Source organism: Chelmon rostratus, chromosome 5 (assembly GCF_017976325.1).
Source record: "Chelmon rostratus isolate fCheRos1 chromosome 5, fCheRos1.pri, whole genome shotgun sequence".
NCBI lineage: Eukaryota > Metazoa > Chordata > Actinopteri > Chaetodontiformes > Chaetodontidae > Chelmon > Chelmon rostratus.
In genome coordinates, this window is record NC_055662.1 from 15,282,026 (window position 1) to 15,309,185 (window position 27,160).

Below are 27,160 nucleotides of genomic sequence, written 5' to 3' on the forward strand. Positions count from 1 at the left end.
TAAAGCAACTTCAAGACAGAAAAATGTCTGTGTGAGACTTCACAAGCCAACTGGAATATTAGAAACAATGAAGAAGAACACCAATAAGAGTTACCTATTGATGGCATGGATGGGAGGTGGAGGAGCACAAGAGAGACGTGCACAGGCGTAGTAATCTCCAATCGATTCGATGATGCTGGCCACCACAGCGCTCATCATGCCGATCACTCCTGCCGCTGTTACAGTAGGAAGGCCCCACTGGACTGTAGAGGTGAAAACACAGAAAATATCTTTAACATGACACTTTCTGCCTCAAAGCCTCAAGCAGGGGTTTCGCTGTGGTCCATATTTAAAAGATTAAGTTTTATACTTTCCAGTTTAGTTTCTAAATTTTTTCTGCTTATTTTTACAGTGATTTACACTAATATTATCTGCCTCTCCCACTATCTATACATCATATTGTATGTAACTTAATCAGACTAATTCCACTGTATGTACACACTGCCTCACTGTTTTCTGTCTGCACTGTACATACAACAAGTGCATTATTTGTGTTGTACGTCAGTGGGGGAATAAGTACTCAGCTCTTTTACTTAAGTAAAAGTAGCAATGCAACAGTGAACAAATACTCTGTGAAAGTCCTGTATTCAAAATTTTACTAGAGAAAAAATACAAAATTACAAGCAAATAAATATACATCAAGTACTTAAAGTAAAAGCATAATTTCCCACTTTAGAATCATATATATTGTATGATTAAATTATATTTATTGTTGCATTAATGATTAAGTTATTACTTTTACATTGCGGTTTGTAAATTTTAATTACTTTATATACTGCTGGGTAGCTTAACTTTTAATCGTAATACCAATAATAATACTACATCATAATTTACTAGTTCATATTGATTACAATATTTGCCTCTGAATTCTAGTGGAGTAGAAGTACAAAAAAGCATAACATGGAAATAAACATCTGTTTATTGTTCATTCTGTCTGGTTAGATAGTCGCCCCTGTGTGGTTACCTGACTGATCAGTGCAACTGAAACCTTTCTGCCCACATGGCTACCTGCAACTGGGTTGATCATGTTAACAGACCAGGCATTAACAATGCTTTCCAACAGCATCTACCTCCTCCTCCTCCTCTTCATAAACACACTTACAGGGATATGGGATCTTAAACCACGGTGCAATGGCAAGGATTCCTTGACGTGCGTCTGTGCGGGCGTAGAAGCCATACTTGTCTACCTCCGGCGGGAAAACGTCAGTGACAGTGAAAATGAAACACAGAAGCCATGACACCAGAATGGCCATGATGATCTGGGCCCAAGAGAAAAGAAAACACTTATCACACATTTGCAAACAAAAAACATGGTATCTGTTCTCATCCTGGATCCTAGTGACAGTTGGGTCAGATGTGTTCAGTAATCCCTTGTTATATGCCAAATATGTAAAAAACATATTGTTTGAGTATTTCTGTATTAAAAACTGTCCTCTTCTTCTAAAATGTTAAAAACTCTTAAACTTGGGGGCATTTACATTTAATTTGTCCAATCAAATATGATTTAGGGAGTCCATCTAACCACATCCATCATGTAAATCTATACTTGTGTGTTAGCTTATGTGTTGTAGGAGTGAACAGAGCACTATCATAGTAAGAAGTGTGTGCTTGGATCTCAACTGGCAAAAATTTTGTCTTGGTCTTCCAACACATGTGAGGAAGGTGTGGGCGGAGTACAACACGCTGATAGAAACACGTGAACTTGAGTGACCAAATCAGACATGAGACATCAGATTCAAATCCATCTCATAACTAAACTCTGCCCAAATATTTAATTTACTCAGAGATACGTCACAGTAAAGAAGACAGAGACACTTCTGTGTCACTGTGACTTTTTAATTTACCACACAGTGTTGGCAGGCATGTTGGCTGATACAAAATCAAGTCCACTTAACATTTTTTAATTAAATGTGGCCCAATACAAAGCAAAATAGCAATGGGAAGCCTTTTTGAGGAGACAGGTAGAGTATAATGATGTAAATTTAAGAGTATTTTTATTATTCAGTATATCACCAGCAGAGGGCAGGGAAAGACTGATTTACACGGTGCACAAAGGCAGGCAAAGGGAAACCTCTTAACTTCCCAGGGAGACCGAGATTAGATCTGTTGAATAATTTGTGACTTAGATGGGAACACAGTTTGTGGTGGATGAAGGGGGGAGTTATAAAGAAACCAAGGTCAATTCATTAAAAAAGAGCAGTATATATACACACTAAGAAAAACAAATCAAAAAGTGGAACCCAGACACAGTTTGTACAAATTTTCACAGTAGCTCTGGTATGTATGTACTTTTATGAGAAGTTGGGTACTTACAGGAAACATTTTGAAGACCTGCAGCCTATAGGAAGTCCAGCCTTTCTTGGCTTTGTAGACTGGCAGAGGGAAGTGAACGTTTCTGGCATACTGAGAGAAGAGCAGCACCAAGAAGATGGTCCTGTGGAAAGAAACAATCTTGTTGTGTTCATTATTTTCTACACTGTATATTCTCCCGTGAGAAAACTAGTTCTCTTTTCATGTTCCATTTCCTCCCATCTGCGTCTGACTAGGGCCCCAGAGGCTTCAGAGCCAATCAATTATCTTAACTGCCTCTGAAGGAGCATATCAGTGGCAATTACAGGCACATAGCCTCCGTCCCTGTGGAGCGAGAGGAGAGGCCCTCCAGCTGCAGTGTCAACAGGCATGACACAGCAGGACCTGGTGTCAGACCACATGAATACCACAGACTTGATGTGGATCTTCCCCCAAGAGTCAATCCTCTGTGTCTTCGCAATCTAAACCTTTTATGTAAGAAACACATGGCTGTGAAAAAGATACCCTTATCAATGGAGAAACAATGGTTATAGACAGATTGAAGTCAGTCAGGTACAGTGGTTTCCAATGGTGACAGGTTTCCATGGGGGAAAAAAAAAAAACAGTAGCAAAACACTTATAGAAACCAGTCATACCACCCCTGCATCATTAACCACTACAGCTGCCCATGCTCAGTATATTCAGTCCTTTCCCCTAAATACATGGAAATGCACTTCTACCCTGCTGTACTACCACACGCTGATGGAGATCCATCTGAATCATGATCAACAGAACATACTGAACATACAAAGGGGACAATAGAGAAGTGGATTTTAGGTCACTTTAAAGATGTTTTAGCTGACACCTGAGTGTGTACTTACAGCATAGCAATGCCCCAGTGTTTGCCAGCCCTCTCCCCTGCAGCCTGGAAACCAGATAGGCCGATAAGGGCCACAGTGGGGGTGATGGTCAGAGGTCCGATGTACTTCAGTAAGATCCCGGGCAGACCCAGCGCGCCGATACACACCTCAACCAGGGACGACACGATGATAGCCCCTTGGATCTGACAGAACAAAGACATTATGGAGAAAAAAAGGGCTAATGAAACAAAGAAGAAGAGGCAGCATGTGGAACCACCACTTAAACGCTGCTGCAGTTTGAAAACATCTCAAGCCCATGAAGTACAGGTGCAGGCTCAGAGGGATACAAGACGGTGGTGACTGAAGTAACTAAACGTTTAATTAAACACTTAAATCTAAATGAATATCTCCCTGTAGCATTTGGTAAAGGAAACACCCAGCCTTGCCTGAATTAAAGAGTGCCAATGTCTAAAGAAACAGCTACATTTTATGAAAATGAATACTCGGTTTATTAAGCTTCAGGCTAAATGAGCAGCGGCACTAAATTTCACAGCAAAGTCTACAGTACAGAAGTGACTGTTGGAACCATCTATACTGATCATAAGATCATCATCATGTGTCGGGTCTGTCACATACTGAACAGTTTCCTGGAGGAAAGCTTGTACATAACTAGCATTTTTCTTATCCGTCACCAAATAATATATAAAATCAAATGTATGACTCAAAAATTAAACTAAGGAACATTTTGTTTGGAGGAGATGAGGTGACAGATTAACCTGTGTTCCAGTTTCCATTTGAAACCTTAGTGATAATCCTGTTTGTTCCGTCTTTATCTGTCTTTGTGTTCTCTTCTGTCAGCTTTTATTACCTGCACGTTCCTGCTGCCCTCAGCCCATCCATGTCCCATTCAACAACTTGATTCAATTTGATTGAGTCGAGTCTCGATCACACGTCACATAAAAAACTATTACTCAACTGCCTTACGCAAACAGAAAAAGGTTAATACAAATTAACAGCTCCAGTCACAGGAAACCAAACCCTGCAGCCATATACAGACAGTGATGCCCCAGTCTGGCTTAGTTTATACTGTTCAAATATAAAAACCATCCCTTATTCAACTACAGTTGTGTAAACAATTGTGTAAGGAGTTATTCAAGTTAGACTGAATGACATCTTGCAGTATGCCGATGTTTACTGAGCATACTATGTTTTAGACCAATGCCTCTCCTGTTTTTTAAGCTTCCTCCCCCTGCTCCCTTCAGGTCTGTTTGAGTCTCATTTGTCTTTGTTTGCCTCACCTCTCGTATCCTGGGGTGCCAGATGTGCTCTGTGTGGAAGAGCTCTGTGCTGTTGAATACCGGAACTTCTGGTCATGGAAAAAGATAAGAAGATGAGAGATTAAAAACTATGTGAGTCATAACTCAAGTTATTGATTTGGGGCACACAGATATAAACCAGCTGATCCCTTTTGGGGCCCCATTTGATTCTTTGCTGTATTTGCAAGCTCTGATGCTGGCAGTGTTTGGAGTTGGGATCAACATAAACAAATATACAATTACCCAGTTTTTATCATGTTACATCGGACTGGAGCGTCTATACTGACTGAGCCAAAAGTGAGAGACAGTGGGGTTACCTGTATTATTACACTTCCATTTGTCCAGTGACAGGATAGCTCTGGCTGGGGCGAGGAAGGCGAAAGCGCTGGCCTGGAACAGAGGCAACCTAAACACAAGAAAAACACAGTTCAGAAATGATGTTGCGAGTCTGTTACGTCTGCTGAGGTACCATGAAAATACTATCTGCCTCCAGTTAGAATGCTTGTGGTTATAATGGGCAGATGCATTTTAATGAAGGAAAATAAAATTAAGGAAAATAAAGGGGATTTTGATTTTGAATTATCCAAGTAAAGAAGACTGACTATGTGCTGTTTCCAGAAAACCAAAAAAAAAAAAAAAAAACTGGAACAATGCAACACATTTTGGGTGCATTCACCACTGTATCTGCCCACCAATCAGGTGACTGAAGACATGTTTTCATGCTTATTATCAACGTGCCTTTGACATTTGCCTCTCCTCCCTGGAGATAGTAATCCACAGAAAGACAGTGGCTGTCTGTGTCACCTCAGCTCCTCAGCACCGCCACTGAGGGTGTAGGCTGTTGGTGTGACAGAAATGCCATCCATATTGAAGCCAAGGCCAGACTGTGGGGTTGTTTGTGTCAGAGGGCAAGGAAGAAAAAGGGACTGAATTTTTACCTTAAAAACCATCGCCCTGGAAGCTGACCTGATTTTGACTACTACTTTAACTAATTAAGAGGTCTGTGGTCTGGTCTAATTTAACATAAAACAGAGTGAACAGAGAAACACTTGTCAGCATTAGTCATTTTGGTATATAGATACACAGCCTTCTTCACCACATATGTCTTTCAATATTAAAAAAGTTCCTCTGAACCCATTGTATGTTTGAGTAAGCAGTAGATAAGACAGTGTTTGCATCCTAATTTTATTGAGACATCAGTGAGGGCCACGGGGTTTTTATCAACAGAACAGAGAGTACCTGTGACTATGTGGCTTTGTCTGCCATGGCACGATGTAAAGATTAGATTTATTACAAAAACTGAACTGGTCCTCTTTCATGAAAGAAAAGCTAGAAATAACGCCTCGCGGTTGTACGGCTCTGCATAAGTTGCAGTTTACGCCTATGTCTGTCCTGACTCATAAGTAGTGAAGACCTTGAATTAATTTAATAAACGTATTAAATTTATTTTTTGGTGAAATGGAAGTTAGCACTATATTATTTATTTGAACCATACCACATTTATGTGAAACATGCTGTTTTCACTCACAGACTATTTTTACAAAGGAGAACAGATAGAGTGAATGTCAGTCAGTTGCGTGACAAGAGGGACTTCCCTCTTAAACAGGCTGCCAACAAAGAAATGGCCTTGTGTTTAGTCAACCATACAGTGTAAAATACCTGGAAGTCAAACACATGTCACTCATTCCTCTGGCTTACATGCAAACAACACCTTTTTAGTTGCTGGAAGCTCTTCAGCTTTTGTTCTGTTGTCTCCATTAAGAAGATATGTAAGCTAGTTCTTGAAAGTTAACTTTCTACTTCTACAAAAGACAAAGTCTCAGTCACATGGGACAGCTGCAGTCACATGAGCGACACAGGGAACTGAAAATGTCATCTCATCATATTCTTAAAGAAAATACAAGACATCTGCTGTAGCATGAAAATCTCTTTTTAAAGCCAGAAACATAACAAGCCTACTTCTTATATCTATGAGATGTGCTCTAAGAGGACACGTAATAATCTAAATGATAATAAAATCATACTTAAAACACTCCAGAGTGACATGGCAAGAGAAAGAGGATAGAGTAGAGGAACTTCATGTTGACAACGGCTCTTGTCTTTAAGTGGTACGTGTGTGTGTGTGTGTGTGTGTGTGCACGCGTGTGTGTACCTGCAGCCCAGTGTGGTCTGTAGCAGGGTGGTGATCCCTACACAGAAGAAGATGGTCCCTATGAGCTGACTGGTGGCCCACTGATCGAAGCCAACGCACATCGCCTCAGCAAGCAGGAACGGCACCGCGATAGTTCCACTGAAACATGTCAAGTAATGCTACAAAGACAAGAGGCGACAGAATCAGTGTGCGCTGTGTGTGTGTGTGTGTGTGTGTGTGTGTGTGTGTGTGTGTGTGTGTGTGTGTTTCCATTGTTTGACTAAACTTGACATGACATGACATTTTGACTGTTAACACCTTAGCTACAACCTTTAAGGATGTTTCCAAATATATGAGATTTCCTTCCTGGCACAAAACACAACATCTCACATTTCAAATTCTTTGGTTCAAACCTTTTGTTTTGTTTTGTTTTGTTTCTTTTGCAAAACACATTTTCTGTCTTTATGGTCTTCACCAAATTTGGTATACAAGTGGACAACACAACAACAACAAAAATAACTACATAAATAATTTTGATTTTATAAAGCACACCTGATAAATGTCATAACTCTTGATAATGTGTTAAATTGGCCATAACTCAACAGACAACAGTCTGACTCTGTACCACGCCCTAACATTCCCAGCAGAGTGGATTTAGATCATTTCCAAAAAGATCAGCCAATCATTATAATTGCTGCTATGTGTGGAAAATTCACTCCCACACTAACCTTCCTCCACCTGAACTGGACTGCTGCCTGTGTGGGTGGAACTGCTGAATGTAAAGGGAAGCCTGCTCATCTGTGGCAAACCCTTTTCTGAACAAAGAAGTTGGAGAATACATGCACCTGTCCTTGGTAGTTAGTTAGTTAGTTAGTTTCGTTAGTTTTATCATTTAAGAATGAAATTCTAAAATTAGTAGTGATCTGGTTTGTTACTTGCAGCAAAACTGCAGTTTTATTTGTGATTAAGTCACTATTTCAGTATGTTTGCACAACATTTGTGTTTTAAATTAGAGAATTCAGTGTGCTAAAATTTACATTTGTTGAATCTTTAAGTCATATAGTCATAAAACATTATGATGAACAGCCAATATGCAGTTTCTTTTTTGTCAGGACCAGTTCAAACTATTCTTTACCTGTCAACCTTTGTCTGGTGCCAGGATTGCCAATCAATTTAACGGCCAGACTGTTCTGAGGATGGAGCCAGAATCTGCTACAAAATGTAATGTCTGATGTAGATTCGTGTTCAATATTTTTCTTTTTTTCCCCAATGTTACAATATAAATTTGAGGTTTCTTTCTTATGCTTCGGAGATTTGTAAGATCCTCTCATTAATGACTGTGACAGAGGGAGATGACAGAGGACAAAAGTCCAGTGTCACACAACACGTTGTGTTCACACACTGAGGACATTAACCCACTGAACCACCATCATGATGACGACTGTGAGCAGATCCTATTTTTGTGTCTAGCGTCCAGCTGCATCATGAATGATAAATGGGTCGGATGAAAAAACTGTACAACCAGAGTAAATAATATGACAAAACCCTGATTATACAGGACACGTGTAAGTGCACGTTTTCCACGTTGTACTGACACATGGTTACTCACTGTAAGTCAGTGATGCAGCAAAAAAAAAAAAAAAAAAAAAAAAGGAAGAAGCTGAGTGTATAGACTTACCTGTAAACCCAAGAACACACAGAGATACCAGGGTGGGGTGTCTTCAATGGTATAGATCATATCCATCCTCCTTGCATCCACACTGTCTGTGCTGTCCAACGTCTCAGACATTGAGCTCTAAACACACACACACAATGAATAATAGCGTCATATCTTTCTTAACATTTTTACTTTGTACTGTACACTTGACTTCGTGTAAAAGGGTTAAAAAGAATAATGTATTCTGGTAGAATTTATTTATACAAAAGAACAGCAAAATAACTGCCAGGTCACACATAATCATTTGAAATGATGTCTGCTCAGTGTGTTTGAGCCGTGAGGAAGGCTGAATTTTATGAATGAGAAAAAAAGGAAATGATAAAAGAAAAAAAAACTGTGTGAAAGAGAAAACAATGCATGACTTCATTCTCTCAGCAAAGAAAAATGCAGTCAGTGACAATGAGAAAAGAGCACAGAAAAGCAAAAAAGGAAAGATAACATGGAGATTGTTTGATGACTCAGATTTCAGGTCCATTTCATCAGCACGCTTCTGTGCTTCCTACAGTGGAAATGAGTGTCTGTTTTACTGTTTCAAATACAAGGAACCAGGTAGGCCGTGAATCAAGACAGGGAGTTTTCCAACAAACTGCTTATTAGTTAAATTCATGATAAAAATCAGCGTAAATTGTGTCAAAACGTAAATCCTACATGGATATGGCCCTTTTTTTTAACACATGAATGAAGGCTTTTCTGAAAATATGACTGACCAGTAATATCGGACTTTTGGTTTATGGTGGTCACTTCCTTGAGGCCATAGTTTACCTTGCTTTGTAATTAATACTAAGACATAAAAAGATTAAACATAAAAGTTAGAATCCCTAATATTTTCATGAACTCAAACCTCATCTGTGTTTTTCCCCCATTTTGAACTTTTGCTTGATTTAACACAATATAAGCCAGATTGTTGAACTGTAAATATGTTCAGTAATTGCCGGTTTTGTTTTTGAGCAGCCACAGGAAAAGCAATGTGTTTGTCACAGAGGTTAATATTGATACGAAAACATTCATCGAAATTGTATCAAATAAACAAGACAGAGGATGAGTTTACATTTTTCCACACCCCCAACTTGCTGGAAACTTGCTGCTGTGTGGAAAAGCACTCACAGCATGTGCAGCATGAAATCAGATCAGGGCTTCTTCAATAAAACAATGTGACTTTGTTTGGTTGCACTGTAAGCAGGTGCTGCATGATGTTGATGCTGTTCAGTATTTGCCGTCGTACTAAACCACACTTGCTACTATGACAACCAGTGTTGCCAAATTACTAGAACGAAAATCTTGAGGATTTCAACTTTAATAATGTAGGTGAAAGGTGAAGAGGGAAAAGAAAAGTCAGAGAAAATGTGATTCTGAGTGAGATTATGAGTAAGCTTATTGAACCGTGTGACTATGTGTCAGTCTGCTTATTTGGGAGTAAACTAGCACGTTAGTTGACATGAAGATTGTGTTTTACTTCTCCATTTCTCCTTATGAGTTACCTTCTCTGCTCTTTGATTTTCTTTAGTGTAGATGGCCATCAGTTCTGTGTTCTCAGTATCCTGGTCTCCACTGGCACCACCCACTCCATTTACCACCACCTACACACAAACGCACACAAACAAACATAATTTAGATTTTCACTGACCTTTTTCCTTTTATAAGGCAATACATAAGGTAATCAGTTTGCCAAAGCACACAGATTGAGGATGACGCACAGAGCGCATACAGAGCTTTGACACATTGCTGGCTTGCTGACAAAACCAAATGAAAAGACAGACAAAGTGAAGGAGTGTGGACGTTTGTATAAGTGTGTGTCTATGCAATGCTGTGTGGAAGAATAGAAATGTGAGGTCAAATCGACAGCTTGAGGGGGGGGAGAGGTAATGAACCACAATACTGGGTTACCTGGGCATAAACACGTGTTTCTGGAGTGAACGAGTGTGTGTGGTGTATGAGTATGTGCTTTGCCTGTGTATGTCCTGAATGTACTGGCCGTAATTATATTATTCAGCAAAGCAGGAGTCATTATAAAGGACGAACATCGTGTGAAATTTCCATTTAAAGATGATATACTTTGGAATGTTTCGAGGACACACACACACACACACACACACAAAACAAACTCGGGACAGCAACAGCAATGTTGCACCCCAAAATAAATAGTATTTGCTGCACTATTAATTAACAATTGACAACATAAAAAACAAATGTGCCAATAATTCCCTCTGACAAAGAACAATGAAACAAAAGGACATTTGTGAAATCTTTGGAGGGGAAGGGAGCTGGTTGTAAAAATACAAATTAAATTAAAATTCATTAGTTCAAGGTAGCACATTCTACAGATCCATGGGGCCAGACAAGCACTGGAGCTCGAAGTAACATAAGTGGGCAGCATAACATAAAGAACATAGTGGAGGCTACAAGAGCTGGCACACCCATTAGAATTATTCATTTTTTAAGGGATCTGGAGAGCATGACAACAGCTGCACCACTGGTATTTTGTATACCAGGATTTGCGGGTGGACACATTAACTGTTAACAGAATTAGAATCTGAAGTGTTAAGTATCAGATAAAACAAAATATATAGAATTGTGTTCGGTTACTGCAACAAAGCTTTTGAGCTTTGCGCTCATCCTTCAACTGCCATCATTCTGCCTTTACTGTGTGGTTACAAAGTAATTTGTAGTTTTTACTGTACAGTCCTGCGATCCTTTCTAAGAATAAACCTCAGGGTCGTGCTGCAGAACTCCTCTGTTGCAGCAGACAAATTCAGCGATGAAGGAGGCTGGTATGAATTGAGATGTTGGATTCAGCTCAGCGACTCTGATGCACTTCTGTCTTGTTCCTGTGTGTCGCATTGCGAGTGAGGCAAAAGACACTTTAAAATCTGATTTGAGTGGTCAGAGCATCCAGACTGAGATGCATCTGTAGAAATCCAATTGGAATTGTATTTCAAACCATCTCCAAATACAGCTTGAATCTGATTTGCAGGAGTTGCATTTCATGTGTTTTTTTGCAGTCCAGCAGCAGGTTCAAACACAGTGTTGGTTCAGTTTGCCTTTTGACCTACATGAAGCTCTGGCCTGGTGCCAAGAGGACAAACAAAGGAAGTGGATGGACTGAGCAGCAGCAGCAGCAGCACGCACCAACTGGCCATAAAGTATACAGCTTGAGTGTGTACTCGGGCCATCCGGTAACACAAATACATTCCAAGCAAAAAGCAATGCCAAATCTGAGCTTGAGTGAATGAAAGAGACTGTTGGGTGGGGGTGGAGTGGAGGGAGGGGGACAGTAATTATAAGGCTACATGCATATTGACCAAACCCAGTCTTTGTTATTTGTTCATTATGTGAGCTTCGCCTAGGCATGTTCATTACGAATCTGTGGTTTTGTCTCTGTGGTAAAATTTTCCAACAGTGAAAAGAAAGGCCATTAAATGCAGTCATGTACCGGAATAGGGTAGAAATCTGCTCCATGTTTGATCTCCTCTTCATATTTTCCTCCCTCACTGCTGCTGTCCAGCGACTTGGAAGTGGTATTCTTCCCCACGCCCATCCTTGTGTCTTCGATGTCGTCCTCCTCCTCTTTCTCTGTCCCTCCACTGTCTTGCTCCGGTGTGAACACTGCAGATGAATCCTTCAGTCCGATTACATCGTCCAGGACTGCCTCACCTGCTTGGATAAAAAGACAGATAAACAGAGAGATGAATATTTTGATTTATAGGGTTCTAATATCCTAATTTCATTGTGAGGGTCTGATCACATCAGAGAGCCTGAGAGGCTACCAATGCAGAGCTATTGTAGTAGTAAAGTGAATATCTTTGGGTTCTTCACCTTGCTAATTTAACTGCATAAACAAGAAAATGCATGTTAGTTGCGGCCCTTAACTTATTAACTGAGAAATAATAATAAGTTGCCTTTGAGAGAACTACAACTACCACTACCTACACTTCAGTTAATAATCCTTATCACCAACAGGTCACCATCTGACACAAGAAGAGAGCAGAAAGCAAACAGTAAGAGAGGTGAGATAATGCAAGGAAAACAAAAAAAGAAAAAGAGTGAAACATGGACAAGTGTTTGATAGAAAAGAGGAACAGAATGATCAGAGTTGAGCATCGATGAAAAAGGTGCACGAGGCAGAGAGAATGTCGGTTTATCCTGGCAGGGATGGTAGCATGTAACTACTAGTCAGTGCCTTTTACTCAATGAATCATTAACTGTCACTCACTGACAGTATTAGGATCAAAAGTGTGACAAAGTAGTTAAGATCTCAGTGTTGTGAGCTGTCAGTCAGCTACCTGCCAAATCCAATAAAAAGACACAATAACATGTTGACTGTGAGTCAATCAAGCGGTCCTGCATCTGGTCTTCTCTGATCCCAAATTGCTCAAAAATATTTCCCTTCATACACATAGATGTGGAATCAATTATTCTTGTTGTGATATTGTGTATATGTATTTTTATGTATCTCGGGTCTTGCTTGTGAAAGAGATCTTGATCTCAATGAGACTTTCTGATTAAGTAAAGCTGAACAATCAAAATAAACAAATGGAATGGTTTGGTGTATGGTGTGGTATATATATATAAAAAAAATAAAACAGAAATATTCTGTACAGAAGATAGCCACACAGTTTTGGCCATCAAACAAACATAATATGACAGGTGACATCTCTGATACCACTGTCTAGAATTAATGAAACTGTAAGGATTCATACTGTTTTCACATTTCAAAATTACAGTACTTTGGTCTTTTAACAACATGTTGCTGTTGTTGTTGTGTATTGTCTTGAGTCATTAAGACAGTTGCATTAGCCAGTTCATGAACCCTGTTCCACTGTAATTGGAACTGCATCTCACACCAATACTGCACTAGAACATCAGGGTCGACTGACGGGTTAATTCAAGAGGTCGTGTTACAACACAATCACTGAGGAGATCCCTTCAAATGCTGACCTTAGCCTCCAAAGAAATAGTCTTATAAGTGACGAGAGAAATTGTTGAGACTTGTTGCCACTCAGGATCCTGTTTCCTTTGTGCTACTGGACTCCGACACAAACCGTTTCATTATTTAACAAGGCCATTTCATTCATTACTTAGAAACCACCTACGTAATTGCTTACCAAACCAACTCAGTACTTTTTGATAAAACATTGGTTATATAGTATATCACAGCGGTATGGGTAAATATGTTTCTTTTTTTGCTTTTCCCCATTTTCATTATGTGTGTGTTTAGATCGATGGTAGGAGTTTGACATTGTTTTTCATTATTTGGTGATTTACTCTTTTTTGCCTGTGCCTTTGAATTTTAAACTCAAATATATGGAGTGTTTCTTGTAGGATTCTCGTGTCTACAATATATGCTAACGTATAGGTGTACTGGCCAAAAGACCCACATGACCAAATATACATACCGATAAAAAATAAAACACTTAACATGATGATGAGGTTTCTTACATGCATACGAAAAATAGCAAGCCTGATCGAGAAACTGTTTTTTTATAGTGATTATTAAATGAGCAGTTTTCAAACTGCCAGGGTTAAGATATTAAGAATAACTTTAGCATTATTAACAACCAGTTCAGTCTGCGATTGCTGACTTCATTAGCTATGAACCAATAGACTGGCAAAAGAGTATAGGCATCTTGTTTTATACCATACAAACTACCAATATAGGCTTGGAGATTAATCTGGACATAAAAGCAATAATATTGTTGAAAATTGTAAAAAATGGGTATCCTGATAGCTTTAAAACACTGACCATATAGTCACAAATGCCCAGTACGAGTCCAGCCGCGTAGCTGTCCTATTTACCACTCCCACCCCAAAATTTTGACTATAAAAGGCAACGATGCACCTCTTGAAAATACTTTATGCACAGACTTGCAATTAGATATATTCCTCAGATTGTGTGAGTGTGATATCTTTACTGTAAAGAACAGATACTGTCATTAGATGCCTACCTAGCATCATCTGTACTGTGCCTTGTCACCACCTTTCTTCTATGTCATATTCCCTTTTTTTTAATGATTTTATCCCAAAATATCCCTTCCCACCCAGCCAGTCTCCCTGCTTGCAGTGTAAAAATGTTGGGATAGGTGTAATACCTAGTTGACACATCCCATCACTCCTGTCAAGCTGGGCGGCTGGGAGCATCTGTGTGGAGGGGGCAAGAGAGAGAGGGAAAGGTGGAGGTAGAAGAAGAAGAGAGAAGAGAGGAAAGAGAAGAAGAGATGGGGGAAGAGGCAGAGAGGAGAGAGGCAGAAGGGTCAAAGATGAGGAGGAGGAGGTGAGACATAAGTTAATTTGACAGACAGCATTTAATCACAAGCAAAAAGTTAGTGTAGTGTTACTGATGTGTTGAATCCAATTCAGATTCTTAGGTGAAATGTAGCTTTAGGAAGGCAGCTAGAGTTAATTAAGTTGCAAGTTAAGTCTTCCATCTATAGAGGGTGCTTGTCATTATGGGAAAAATGAGGGGGGGGGGGTAAGCCAGCCCTCATCACAGGTGGCTGGAGTAGCCAGTCAAGGTAAACCTTATACAGAGAAAGTTGAGTTCTAGATGAGCATTGCATTGTTTGTGATGCTACAGTCAAGCCACTTTCCCAATCATGATCAACAAATTGTGGAGTGGAGTCCAGCTTCTCATTTACTTAGTTGAAGTACAACAATGACACTGTACAAGTTAAGATCCTTACAAACGGCACCACCACTAAATGGAAATCCACTAGGCAGGAATGATCAGATGATCATACAAGTTTTAAACCAGGCACTCAAACTCAAATTACCTGAAGGTCACTGGCCAGGCCTTTCTCTCCCACTGCGGGGGGGCTGCTCCAACACATGGCAGAAAAACACCAGCTTTTTTCAAACATTAGGTTTTAACACTCTGACACTCACATTTTCCCCTGTGGCCGCTGAGCACACTGCCCTGCATGTTAGTAGATTAATGCTCCTTGAGATTGTTATAGGAAGCTGTCACATTAAACCCAACAAAAGTAATCAGCAAGTAAGCAGTAAGTAATCAGTTGTCCATCTCTCTTGAAACTGTCTGTCCTCAAAGTTAACCTCTATTTTCTTTCTTTTAGGTCCAAAATGAGAAAATATCTGTCAGGTGTGTTAAATGTGAAACTAGCGCTAATCGCTAACCATAAACTTGGCAGCCTGGTGCTGAAATATTGCAATTTTTTTTGGAGGTGAACAACCAGGCACCGTGACGACTTGCAGAGCATTCGAGCTTGATGCAAGAGACATGATGATGTCATTTTTGGCACACACACCCTCACGTTGAGGACACAGCGTCCAGAATAAAGCGAGCTTGACAGTCTGATGAGGCATGTGCCAGCACCAGAAGAGCCATGCTACTGTAGCATGAAATCCTCAAATGCCCTTTTCCACTGTTGCCCAAGAGACAAAAACACTCTCCTCATCCCTGTGTTTTCTGACAGACACAGAGAGAAAGAGAGAGAAAACAAGAGAGACACAGTGAACCAGAGCGAGAGAAGTAAAACTGAGTTCATATGATTATGTAACAGAGGGGAAATCTGCAGTTTTATAAACATAAAAAAACAGGGAAATTTTGTTTGTGTGTATCAGAGAAAGCACTGAAGAAAAGGAGAGCAAGGAGGAACAAAGACAACTGTGATGGTAATTTTAGTTCATCCCAGAATATGCAGGCTGGTGGACTGAGTTACTGCCTGGATCTATAACCATGGTAACCTGATCTGTGGATCTTGTGCAGGATCGTGCCACGTTGTGTGGGATTCCACCGGAGGAGGACTTCACACCAGATGTTTGTGTTGGTGGTTTCTTCTTTAGTGCCATATATGTGTTTCAGTAATATAGGTGTGCATCAACTCCATGGCCTCCAGATGTCAAATTACACACACTAATTTGACACAAGCACATGAAACACTTGGGATGATACATCAATAATTGGCAAAATCATCTGTTCAATGAGACAAACCATATATCAAGGTCGACAAGTTAGGACCTGGTGTGCATTAGACAACTTTGACTCATTTCAATAGCCATGTGGCACTGCTCTGTTTGGAAAAATACTAATGAGAACAAGAGATAAGAGAATAAGTTGCTTAGCATTTGGAATTTGGAAGTACTTTGCTTCAAAATGAAATCCACAGCCATGCTTTTCCATGAACACTACAACCAGAACTACTGTACAAAGCTTTGCCAGCTGCCATCCTATTTAAAAAGCAATTTATCAAACCTGCCAATCAAACATCAAAAGTCATTTCATTACTGCTGTGAAACTATTTGAACCAGGAAATCATGATATAAACCAAAGCAATGTTTTAGTAATATATTCAGGCATGCACGTTTGCAGCCATGCTCTTGAACATGCACGCAAGTGGTAGCAGGTGACTCTTTACATGGCGGGGTACACATGATGAGTCGTATTTCACCATGAAGGTGGAAGGGTGGAGATAAAATGCCTGCAAGGTCATGTTTACATTGGTCCACTTCCTGTGGAGCAGAGGTGAATGGAGATAAGAGTTTAGCTTCACAGCACAGTTACAGGGTCAACAGGCTTTGTCACTATAGGAGAAATATAAAGTGAGACTGAGTTACATATGAATGTGTCTGTACTTGTTTCAATACAGGGACAGACAATAATGTACCAATGATGGCCAGACGCCATCACTGGTGTTCAGAAGAGGCTCGATGAATCAGAGACAGACATTTGCTGCTGTTGTGAGCATAAATTTACCGTATGTGTTAAAGATTTAAAGCCATGTTCTACCTACCATAGTGATGCAACTAAGGATTATTTTCACTATCAAATCATCGTATTTTGTTTAGTCTTTAAAAAGATCAGAAAGTGGTGAAAGAAAATTCCCTTTGCAATGCCTATAGCCGAAGTTGACAGATTAACATTGCTTAAAAGGGCCATAACTCAAACATTTTTAATTTAAGATTTACAAGTGAAGTTAACACAATTGTTCATCAAAGTTCTGGTGACGAACTGATAAATCCTTTCAGCACTGGTTCAAACCTATGAAGTAGTGGACAAGAGGTTGCCTTGCTTTATGAGTCAGTTTCACATTTCAAAATGTCAGAGACTTGTTTGCTATCTCCGCCAAGGATAAGCATGGAAGGGATCATGTATTTGGTCGTTTGTGTGTGTTTGGTCATGTGTACGCATTTGTGCTCTACAAATACCAAATATTACTGGTTTTAGGTGTACAGTCTCTCAGTCTAAATCTAGATATTGTACTTGTCACATGTCACCTTCTCAGAAAGGGTGTTTAGAGAATAGAATTTGGGACTAAACCAACACCTTTAAAAAGAAAAAGGAAACTAAAGAGCAAAATCACCTGCTGAGGTCTGTGTGAACTGTCTCACACTCATTTGTTGTATCAAATTACACTGGCAGCTGTCAGAGGCAATAATAATCAATACTAATCAGTCATGTGGAAACAGCCAAAGCTCTTAGCCAAACATCTTTTACGCAACCTACAACAGAAACCACAGATGTTAGAATTTACTTGCTGAATCATGCAACCACTAGACAAAGAAAGCAAGTGCACGTGTGAGCCAGTCTGGTTTTGTAACTCAATTATGTCACTTGAGCAGTTCGCTGGTTTAAGTGAGCCATGTAAACTGAGTGTTTCGTGTTCTTTGTATTACCATAAATACACCTTAACTAAATTAAATATTTGTCTTCACTTGTGCTGGTCAAAAAAAGGCAGAATGGCTACGATAGAAGGCTAAAACCTAAAAACAGAAACGACAGCATCTATTAAGCACTTAAATATGTTTTTTGTTTTTATAACAGTTGAACACGATTCATTTCCATGCATATTACATTACCTTGTTGCATTTATTTTATTCTTGTGGCTGGGTACAGTTCATTTATTTTATTTCTTTAATTTACAACAGTTTTCCTTAACTGATCTCTGTTGCAGTATTATTTATTCCTCATTTTTGTCAATGAATGAAATCAATTCAGTAACTTGTCCACACAGACAGACAGACACACACACATCTTGATAAAACACACAAACAAAAACATAATGGTAAAAAAAAAAAAGCATACGACCATAAAAGTATATTGTACTTAGTAGCAGCTAAAAGTGCATCGTTCAGGACTTCTGGCTGGTTTACAATCCGGTCCTAACCTCTCAGCATACGAAAGCACACATGGGGGAAATGATATTCATTTCAAATGGAGAGCACTGTTCTTTAAAACCTGCTATTCATGTGCACAGCCTTTCCCTTCCTCTCAGTTTTGCCACCTGGATCGTAAGACACAGGCGGAAGGCTGGCCGAAGGCTTGACGGAGTCAGTAACCAAAAAAAAAAAAAAAGCTGGCAAAAATAACAGCAAGAGTTGTGATGATATAACTGTACCGACAGCACAAGTAAGATTTTATACTGACTAATGACTTTCATTATTGTACGGGAAATTTAATCAACTTTCAGATAAAAATTAACTTGAACTGTGTTGTGACCTTTTTTTTTTTTTTATAAATTGCCCCCCCCCCTCCAAGAAAAACCCTGCCGTCTTTGGTACTTTACAGTTTAGCAGCAGGTGGACTCCCATGCTGCGCTGTACAAACACATTTCTCAGCTAAAGCAACCAAAGCAGCAGGAAAGACAGTCACATTTAGATCAGGGGGAATAGAGACATTCAGCCTTTAACTGTATTTCCAGCCCGTTCTCAAAGCAACACCTACACCCACACAGCATGCATTCAGCATAGCATGAATGGGCGTTGAAGGTTAGACACAATCACGCACACACAGTTTCTCACATTTGTTCTCAGACAAAGTAGGCCTGCACTGTAACTGTACACATTTCTTTAAGGTTGTTCCACCACCCACAGCCTCAGGAATCTTTTCATGAAGCCCAGCAGGGATATTTAAGAGAAAAGGTATCCATTGTTGCTTGAAGTTGATGAAATCTTTTAAGACCAACCAAGCCAAACTCTAGCTGTTGCTCACAGTGGGGCAACCTGTTTCATTTGCTTGTACAGTGACTTTGGAGACAGATTACCTCCTTTCAGCCCCTCAGCAGTTTCATCATGCTCAGCTAAAAATGCTGAACTTGAGATGTTGAAGTGTGTGTTCATAGCAAACAACTCAGTTAACTCATTAACAGTGTCTCATCACTGAGGAAACATTATGATTGTACTCAATTACCACCCTTAAGCAGGGTAGATGCTGTCTGTGCAATGTTTAAGAACCACTGTAGCAGTTTAGAGGCAAGATACTACAGTACATGAGTTGTAAGGATCTCCATTTGCAGTTTCTTACACATACTACTTGGGTTGTAACTAACGTTTCTTTTCATTATCAATCAATCTGCAGATTATTTTTCTGAATACTGAATGAATTGTTTCATCTATAAAATGTTTATTTTGTCTGGCCAACTGAACAAAACCTGAAGATATTCAGTTAACAATGATATAAAATAGATATAGATATAATAGATAACAAAGCAATAAATGTACAATTAATCAATTCTTCAATTTTCAATATTTCAGCATACCTTCATGGCCAACTCTGCAGCAGGATCGCCACAACCACCCAAACACACACGTGTGTAGAGCACGTTTTTTGGTGCCCATGAAGTGTGACAGGACAGTACGGACAAAACAAATAAGGCTCAGAGAGATAAGGAGGCATCACTGGGCGAGGCCTTTCACACAAAGACCCCAGAGCCAGGAGAAGATAGAGATATGAATGAGGCCTAGATGGAGATTATCAGTGTGCAGCAAGGTCACACTGCTCTACACATAAAACATTACTATCCTGTATATAGAAGGTAACCTGCAAGGACTGAGCTTAGACTAAGGGAGATTTAAAAGAACAACAGACTTTATTGTTGAGAGCAGCACATACAGAACAAGTTCTTAAATGTGAAAATTATCAGCTTTTCTCTGTTGTGGGTTTTCTTTCTTTAAGTCTTGGTTGGATAGAAAAAAATTAGGAATTTAAACAGGTCACCATGGCCTCTGGGAAGTTGTGATGGGTAGTTTTTACTATTTTCTGACATCTTCTGAACAAATAAATAATTGAAAAAATAATCAGCAGGTTAATCGATAGTGAAAATTCCTGCTAGTTGCAGTCGAGTCTCTTCCGTGCTGAGTGGTTGTTTCACATTAATGTGAATTTATTTCAGAAGATGAGTATCCACTCACCCTACTTCACTTAAACATTATTTTGAAAGATTACAGGAATAGGCTTGTTAAAAGCAGTCATTCACTAACAGCTGCATCGACCGACATGGCCCAGGACCGACCTTTAAGCTATTTCAGCAATTTGTTCATCATCATCTGTCCAATAAAGACAAAAAGGCTGACACAAAACGATATTGAACTTACAACTGTTCCAAAAACTGTTGCTGATTTTTACGAAAACAATCTGGTGAACAGCATTTTAAAAATTCCACGTCTTATGAGGATGTAGACAGACTTCAAATGGACCACTTCCAGTAGGCTAGAAATGAGTAGGTAAGTCAATTAGAAATGCTCTTTAGTCTGCTGCTACCAGTCCATCCATCATCTGTCATGCTGCTGATAAAAATTTTATGAAATTCATGATGTGGGTCATTGCTCAGTTCCAGTATTTTCAAAACTGCACTGACTGCCTCTAAGGAAAAGCTACAACATTTAACCATCTGGAAGTGAGGCACAAAATCTGGGCTGTGGCTGATTAGATTTTTTTTTTTTTTTTTTTTTTACAAAGAATGATAGATCTAATTGCACATCAGTGATAAGACAACGTGAGATGGAAAGAAGACAGAAAGGTATTACACTGTTTCAGATTACATTAAACAAAATCATCAAAACCTCATTTTATTAGTTTTTAAATTCTGCATATATTTAAAACCTAAAGCTATTAAGTTTACAATCACACATTTTTTGAACAATGACGTTGGGATATATCAAAATATTTGCAGACTATGTTTTTGATAATCCACAATGCAACATGATACAATTTACTGGAAGTTAATTGTTAGTCCTATGTGATGTTTCCTTTGTGGTCATCTCTTGTTTAATCATTTGTGGTCATTACTGCTTGTTTAATTGTGCTTTTAGCTGGTTAACTGCTTCAGTAGCTTGAAGTTTCGGCTTTGAGCAGCCTGACTAGGTAGCCACTGGGCAAGGTTCTTATTTTAGGTGGTAATCCTGAATGGAGGCACGCCTTAGTGTACTGGAGTTGGAGTTCAGCGATTTAAGTCGCCTCTAGCTCAGTAAGTCACTGAAGACTAGCTAGGTTAGTTAGCCATCTCGGTTGGTTGGTAGGAGTTGGGGTACAACTTGGTGTGATCTTTTTGTCCGAGATGACTCTACTGTTTGTTTGGTCACTTTGTCTTGTATGGTTGTGATGGATGCTTGTGTGCAGTGGTTTGTGGTTTGTGACCTTTGTGTTGTGGTAACTGCACTCCACTCATTGTTGGGTCACTGTGGGTTGCAGATTAGGTGTAAATTGGCAACAATTGTGTGTAGTACTTGACTACAGTGTGACCACTTTTTGGTGTGGTTGTTTGGGTGTTACTGCTGTTATGTATTCAAATGTAGCATATTAGTTGTGTTGTGACGTTTTTGTGGTTGGGATATAGTCACCCCACAGATCACTGGACCTTACAACGGTGGGTGTGGCCTCCCAGTTCATCAGGTCAGTTTGTGCTGCTGGTGTCCTACATTCATCAGTGTAGCTTGTATATGGTTGATGACCACATGGAGCCCATTCTGTGTTGTAGTGGCAGTTCATTGTTGTTGGGTCTTGGTGTGTGACTCATGGTCTGTGGCAGCCACTTTGTAGCTGGTCTCCTTGCTAGTTGGTGGCTGTTGGACACATCTTTTGTGCTGGTCACACGTGTTACTGTTTTTGTGTTCAAAAATGCAGTTACTTTATGTTTTGTTTTGTGGCGTTTGCCTTTTGACCTCATGGTGGCCATTTTGTACCTTGTTGCTGATCATTCAACAAAGTGGCAGTGCCTTAATTGGCCTTTTGGTCCGTGTGATAAGATATTGCTAGTTCTAACCTTGAACCAACATGACATTTTGTCAGCAGTGTAAGTGTATGCACATGTGTTGTGTAATGTAGCTGCACATCATTTGCTTGAAGGGCAGTCTTGTGTTTAGTGCTGGGCACACTTATACACATTGTAAGGTTCTAAGTTTGACTGCAATGTGGATTGGTCGACAAGCTCAGAATTTTGTGTACAGACTACTTTTGATCTGTGCACTTAGCTTTGTTTTACATTAACATGCAGCCTTTGTATGTGTACACATTTCCACTTCAATTAATAAATGAATTCTGGTGAACTTTATTAGTGCCCACACACACAGACACCTGCACTACTATATTAGGTGCAATCCCCAATAAATCAATAAGTGGCCCCCAATGGTCTTTTTCACCCACACATCACCATTCACACTCAGAAAATCTTTAAAGTACAAAGAATAAAATCTATTGACTGTTCATTGAGTCACAAATTCATTATACCAGACCAGATGTGACCCGGCAAAATCACTGACAGTTTTCTCGCATTTTAAAACATAGACGGTCATTGGTTTCTGCTATATCAGCAGCCAAACACACAACAGAGGACATTCCTCTGTGATTTAGGGTTTTTGTAAGTTTGACACAGGATACATCCTGACACAAAGAGTTGATATCGTGAAAACTTGCCCTTACGAATCTGCAGGAGCTCACAAACATCACTTCACTGGCACTGATGACAGTAAATCCTTCTTTGATACTGTTACAGCAATGAATGAACCGGAGTTTAGTTTAATACTGCTGCCTATGCTGTTCAGTACTTGTTATGCAAGAATCATATGGTGTGCAACGCTGCCTTTGGCCTTTTAATCCCTATCTTACTCTATTTCTTTTGTCACGCACACAAACTGAAGGTTAGAAGGCCATGATGTGTAGCCACTGACAACGAAAGTCCTTTTTTAGTTTACTGAGCAGAAAAAGTAACATAAACAAACAGTAAATAAACAGGACTGCAATAAACAGACTGCGAAGGGAAATAAAAAGTAAATATTATTTCAGGGCATACCATTCAGAGCTAAAATATTACCTTTTACCACCCAGCATCACTACCACCACACACACAGACATGCACTACAGTGGGAGGGCACAGCATGACCCAGCACTATGGTGTAATCTTAGTCACACGCTGCCTTCAGCAAACAGGGCCAGGAATCCATTTCTGTGACCCAGTTCACCTCACTGTGCCTGTTCCTGCCTGGCCCGACATCCTGTGATCCTCTGCTCATTTACTGTAAGTCAGAGTGACTAAGGAGGAGCTTCTGTAGGGGCTGGAAAAAAGTTTTCAAATAAAGATCCTTACAGTCACTAAACTGGTTATTGCCAGCATTGTGCAGTTTGCCATCTTACATGTAAGATGAACAAGGGGTCTGGTAGCTTTAAGTCAGGTAAAGAATTTTGAGGAAACAATGCATTTGATGATTGGGGTTTTCTATCCAAGCTGAACCTAACTGCTGGTAAACTTTTGACCAAGCAATGGTAGTTATGCACCTTTCAGGCAAATGGAGAAGAACAAGTTATTTATTGGCCTCATTCACAGATTGATGGCTGCATATCTACATGCACTGACCCATTTAAGGACAACAGGAAGCAGCACCTGGTTAGTAGCCTAGTGACTTTCAGGGTGCCTAGATTAGAGAAGTAGAACCGATAATTAACCACACACACACACACACAGCATCCTGTAATTATATGTTTTAGCCTGAAACTCTGCTGTTATTTTAAATGAAAAGGTAAAAGGAATTGTGTAAAACTAACACTTATGAGGCAAAAGTCAAAATAAAGGAAAGATGGGTGACACACTCTTAGCCCTGTAGCAAAAATTACATAATTTAACCATTTCAACTGTAGTCTTGTGTGTGAGAATAAATAAATATGAAGTTAGGAAATACCAAATGCAGTGACATTTTCAGAAACAGAATTGGCTTTTTTGGCCAAGTATGTGTGCAGTATGTATGTTTTGTGACTAGTTATGGCTTTTTAAACATAACTAGAGCTTAAATGATTAGTTGATAAGTCAATTAGGTGACTGACAGAAAACTAATCTGCAACTATTTTGATAAGTCATTGTCACATGTCAGTTTTCAAGCAAAAGTGCCAGACATCCACTAGTTCTAGCTTTTCAAATGTCCCAATTTGCTGCTTAGATTATACTAAATTGAATATACTAATATAATAATAGTTGTTAGTTGCAGCCCTATAGAGGAGTGATGCATGTGAGATGATTTTTAATAAAAGGTGTCCCTTTCATCAAACTGGCTGGCACACCACCACCTCTTTATCCATAGTCCTCATCTGTTGCTTGAAAGGAATCATCTTTCCATCCAATATCCTTGTTTGGTTCAGAGAATAAACATACCATCTAATTTTTTGTTGTTGTTGCTCCTCCTCCTCTTGTACTTAGCACAGCAGTGTGGCATCTTTGTTTGAAATTTCATCATCTGGGTTCTTAATTTCCCTCAATGCAAGACACATACTCAGGGAGGACAGACCTGCAATTGCAGGGACAAGTTGTTTGGAGGCTTGCAGTCATAACACAAACCAATTCAACCAACCCACCTGCCCCTCAACCTGTACTTAGGATAGGATTGGATAGGATAAGAGGATATAAGACAGCACTTTTAATGACTAAAAACAACAGCTCTCAACAGCCAGTGACTTTGCTCTCTATGTCAAATGCTCCACCATCACACTGGTCACCAAACAAACCATTCATCACAGGTGTAAATGATGGGCCCTGCCCAAAACACTTTTGATCACAAGATGGTACACGACATTGCATCATCAACTTCCTTACCAACCAGAAGCAGCAGGTGAGGCTGGACAACATGACTTTCAGCACCTATACAGTCAGCACTGGCACCACCTAGCGATGTAAACTGTCCCTTCAGCATTTTTCCACCACTCAAAGGTCCTCTCTGTCAAATTAGCCAATCCCAATCAGTCACATCTAAAACAGTGACAAGTCTGCATAAAGAGTGGAGGCTTACCAGAAGGCTGGGACCATTCCAAGATTACTCAGGTTTACCGAGTTATCTGGATACTTGTGCTGTATAAAAAAAAAAAGAAACCTTTCTGTGTTTGGCTCCATTTCTATGAGGTATTGCCCTTTCAGCTTTTAAACCAAATTATAATGTTTTTGCGTTTGTTTTGGCACAGCTGTACTTACATGTGCACTGTGAGCTACTGTGGACCAAGATCTTTGTATGCACACTTGACTAAACTCATTCTGGTCCTTTGCTTTGGGTTTAAGAGTGACTCAGCAGGATACAAAATCCTAAAATAATTGCAAACAATAGGGCTAAAATTACCTGCTCTTATAGTTGTTTCGATTTAAGGCCCAATGTTGACTGCAATAACTACACATACGACCTGAGCACTGATATTACCATTGCTGTACTTGTTGTATAACAGTAGAAATTAATCAAGCTGAGACGGAGACAAAGCTTGGTCTCGCTCTCACACAACAGCTCATAGTGCAAGATACAATTTGCAAGTCCTATGCAAACTGCAGGCACAGGTGCAATGCAAAATACTCAGCATGCCAGAATAGAGTCGTGTACACAGATTGTACTGCCACATTTTACACATGGCAGGCATTTGAAAACCCTTGATGTAAAAAAACCCACTAAGCCTAACACACAAGTGTATTTTCAAAATGAAATACAAGATGGCCACTTGAGTAAATGACTTCAAATAAAAATACGCTGCTGAGCACTCATCTCTTTTCTGACCAAGAGATTTTCAGACTAACTTCGAGGTTCAAATTTGCTTTATGTGTCTTGGATAAAAAAGAATTACTGAAAAAAAAACAAACATCATGAAAAGACACTTAATTGACAAAAAAAGACACAAAAACTGTTCTCAACTAAACACCTTGATAAATTACAAGCATACAAACATGACATGAGATGGGTCTAATAAAAACTGGCCTCTCGACAAGTCAACTACTCAGAAATGTCTGGGATCTTTCCAGTAGTTTATACCAGACTAAGAACTTAAGCCTCAGGCTTCACCGTTAAGTTTACAAATCCACTGGTAATGCCATAATGTAGGAAAAAGTTTGGAAAATTAGCATCACATTAATACAGACAACTCACACTCCGAATCTCTGAAAAAATTAAGGTGCTGGAAGGTATACGAACAAACATTTTCAACATGTGTCAGCCAGCTATGACCACTCTCAACATAAATATAAAAGAAGTTACCCATCTAATGTCAAGATCATGTAAACAGGGCTATGGTGACCATGTGGTGTTGGATACCACACGCTTTCCTCAGTTTTATGGACATTGATGACCAAATGATGATCATCACACCAGTGTGAAAACCTGCTGACATCACCTTTATAGCTTGGAGGCAGGTGAAATTGGGCCAGAAAAGCCCTACACTGACTGAACTACAAACAGCTGTGTCATCTGCAAATTTCACTACAAATTGATTAGACTGAGAGCAGAAAAGTTAGACTGCTTTGTGGCATCAGGATTTGATGCCGAGTTATTTTAGATCTCACGAAGACTGGGCCCCCAGCTCCAGACTCCAAGAAAGGCTGCATCTTCATCCATCACCACTACATTACGTTCTCTTCCACTCTCATCTATTGGGCACATTTTACCTGTTTGGTAATGTGTTTGCCTATGATGGTTGCCCAAGCACAGATACTGTACTGTACTGTAAGCACACACCTGCCACGACACGTTGCCAGGATAACCCCATCATCAAGAGCCAATAAATCCTTATGGGCAAATAAGCTCTTGTGTCCCAGTTAGTGCAGAGTGGTAGGTGTAGTTTCTTACCAGC

At 39.6% G+C, this 27,160-nt stretch overlaps 1 protein-coding gene across 3 annotated transcripts in view; it reads right to left on the reverse strand.

Annotated features, from left to right (window-relative positions):
• Positions 1–27,160, reverse strand: part of slc23a2 (solute carrier family 23 member 2) — a 34,798-nt gene that overhangs the window by 6,923 nt on the left and 715 nt on the right. Inside the window, exons 2-12 of one of the 3 annotated variants that reach the window (XM_041937435.1) lie at positions 14,439–14,487; positions 11,783–12,006; positions 9,831–9,929; positions 8,314–8,430; positions 6,657–6,814; positions 4,822–4,910; positions 4,487–4,554; positions 3,210–3,391; positions 2,353–2,473; positions 1,142–1,298; positions 95–242 (exon numbers count right to left, since the gene is read on the reverse strand). In XM_041937435.1, coding sequence (XP_041793369.1) covers positions 95–242; positions 1,142–1,298; positions 2,353–2,473; positions 3,210–3,391; positions 4,487–4,554; positions 4,822–4,910; positions 6,657–6,814; positions 8,314–8,430; positions 9,831–9,929; positions 11,783–12,006; positions 14,439–14,487 — 1,412 coding nt within the window. The remainder of the gene's footprint in view (positions 1–94; positions 243–1,141; positions 1,299–2,352; positions 2,474–3,209; positions 3,392–4,486; positions 4,555–4,821; positions 4,911–6,656; positions 6,815–8,313; positions 8,431–9,830; positions 9,930–11,782; positions 12,007–14,438; positions 14,488–27,160) is intronic. The other 2 variants (XM_041937436.1, XM_041937437.1) reach the window with 2 other exon arrangements.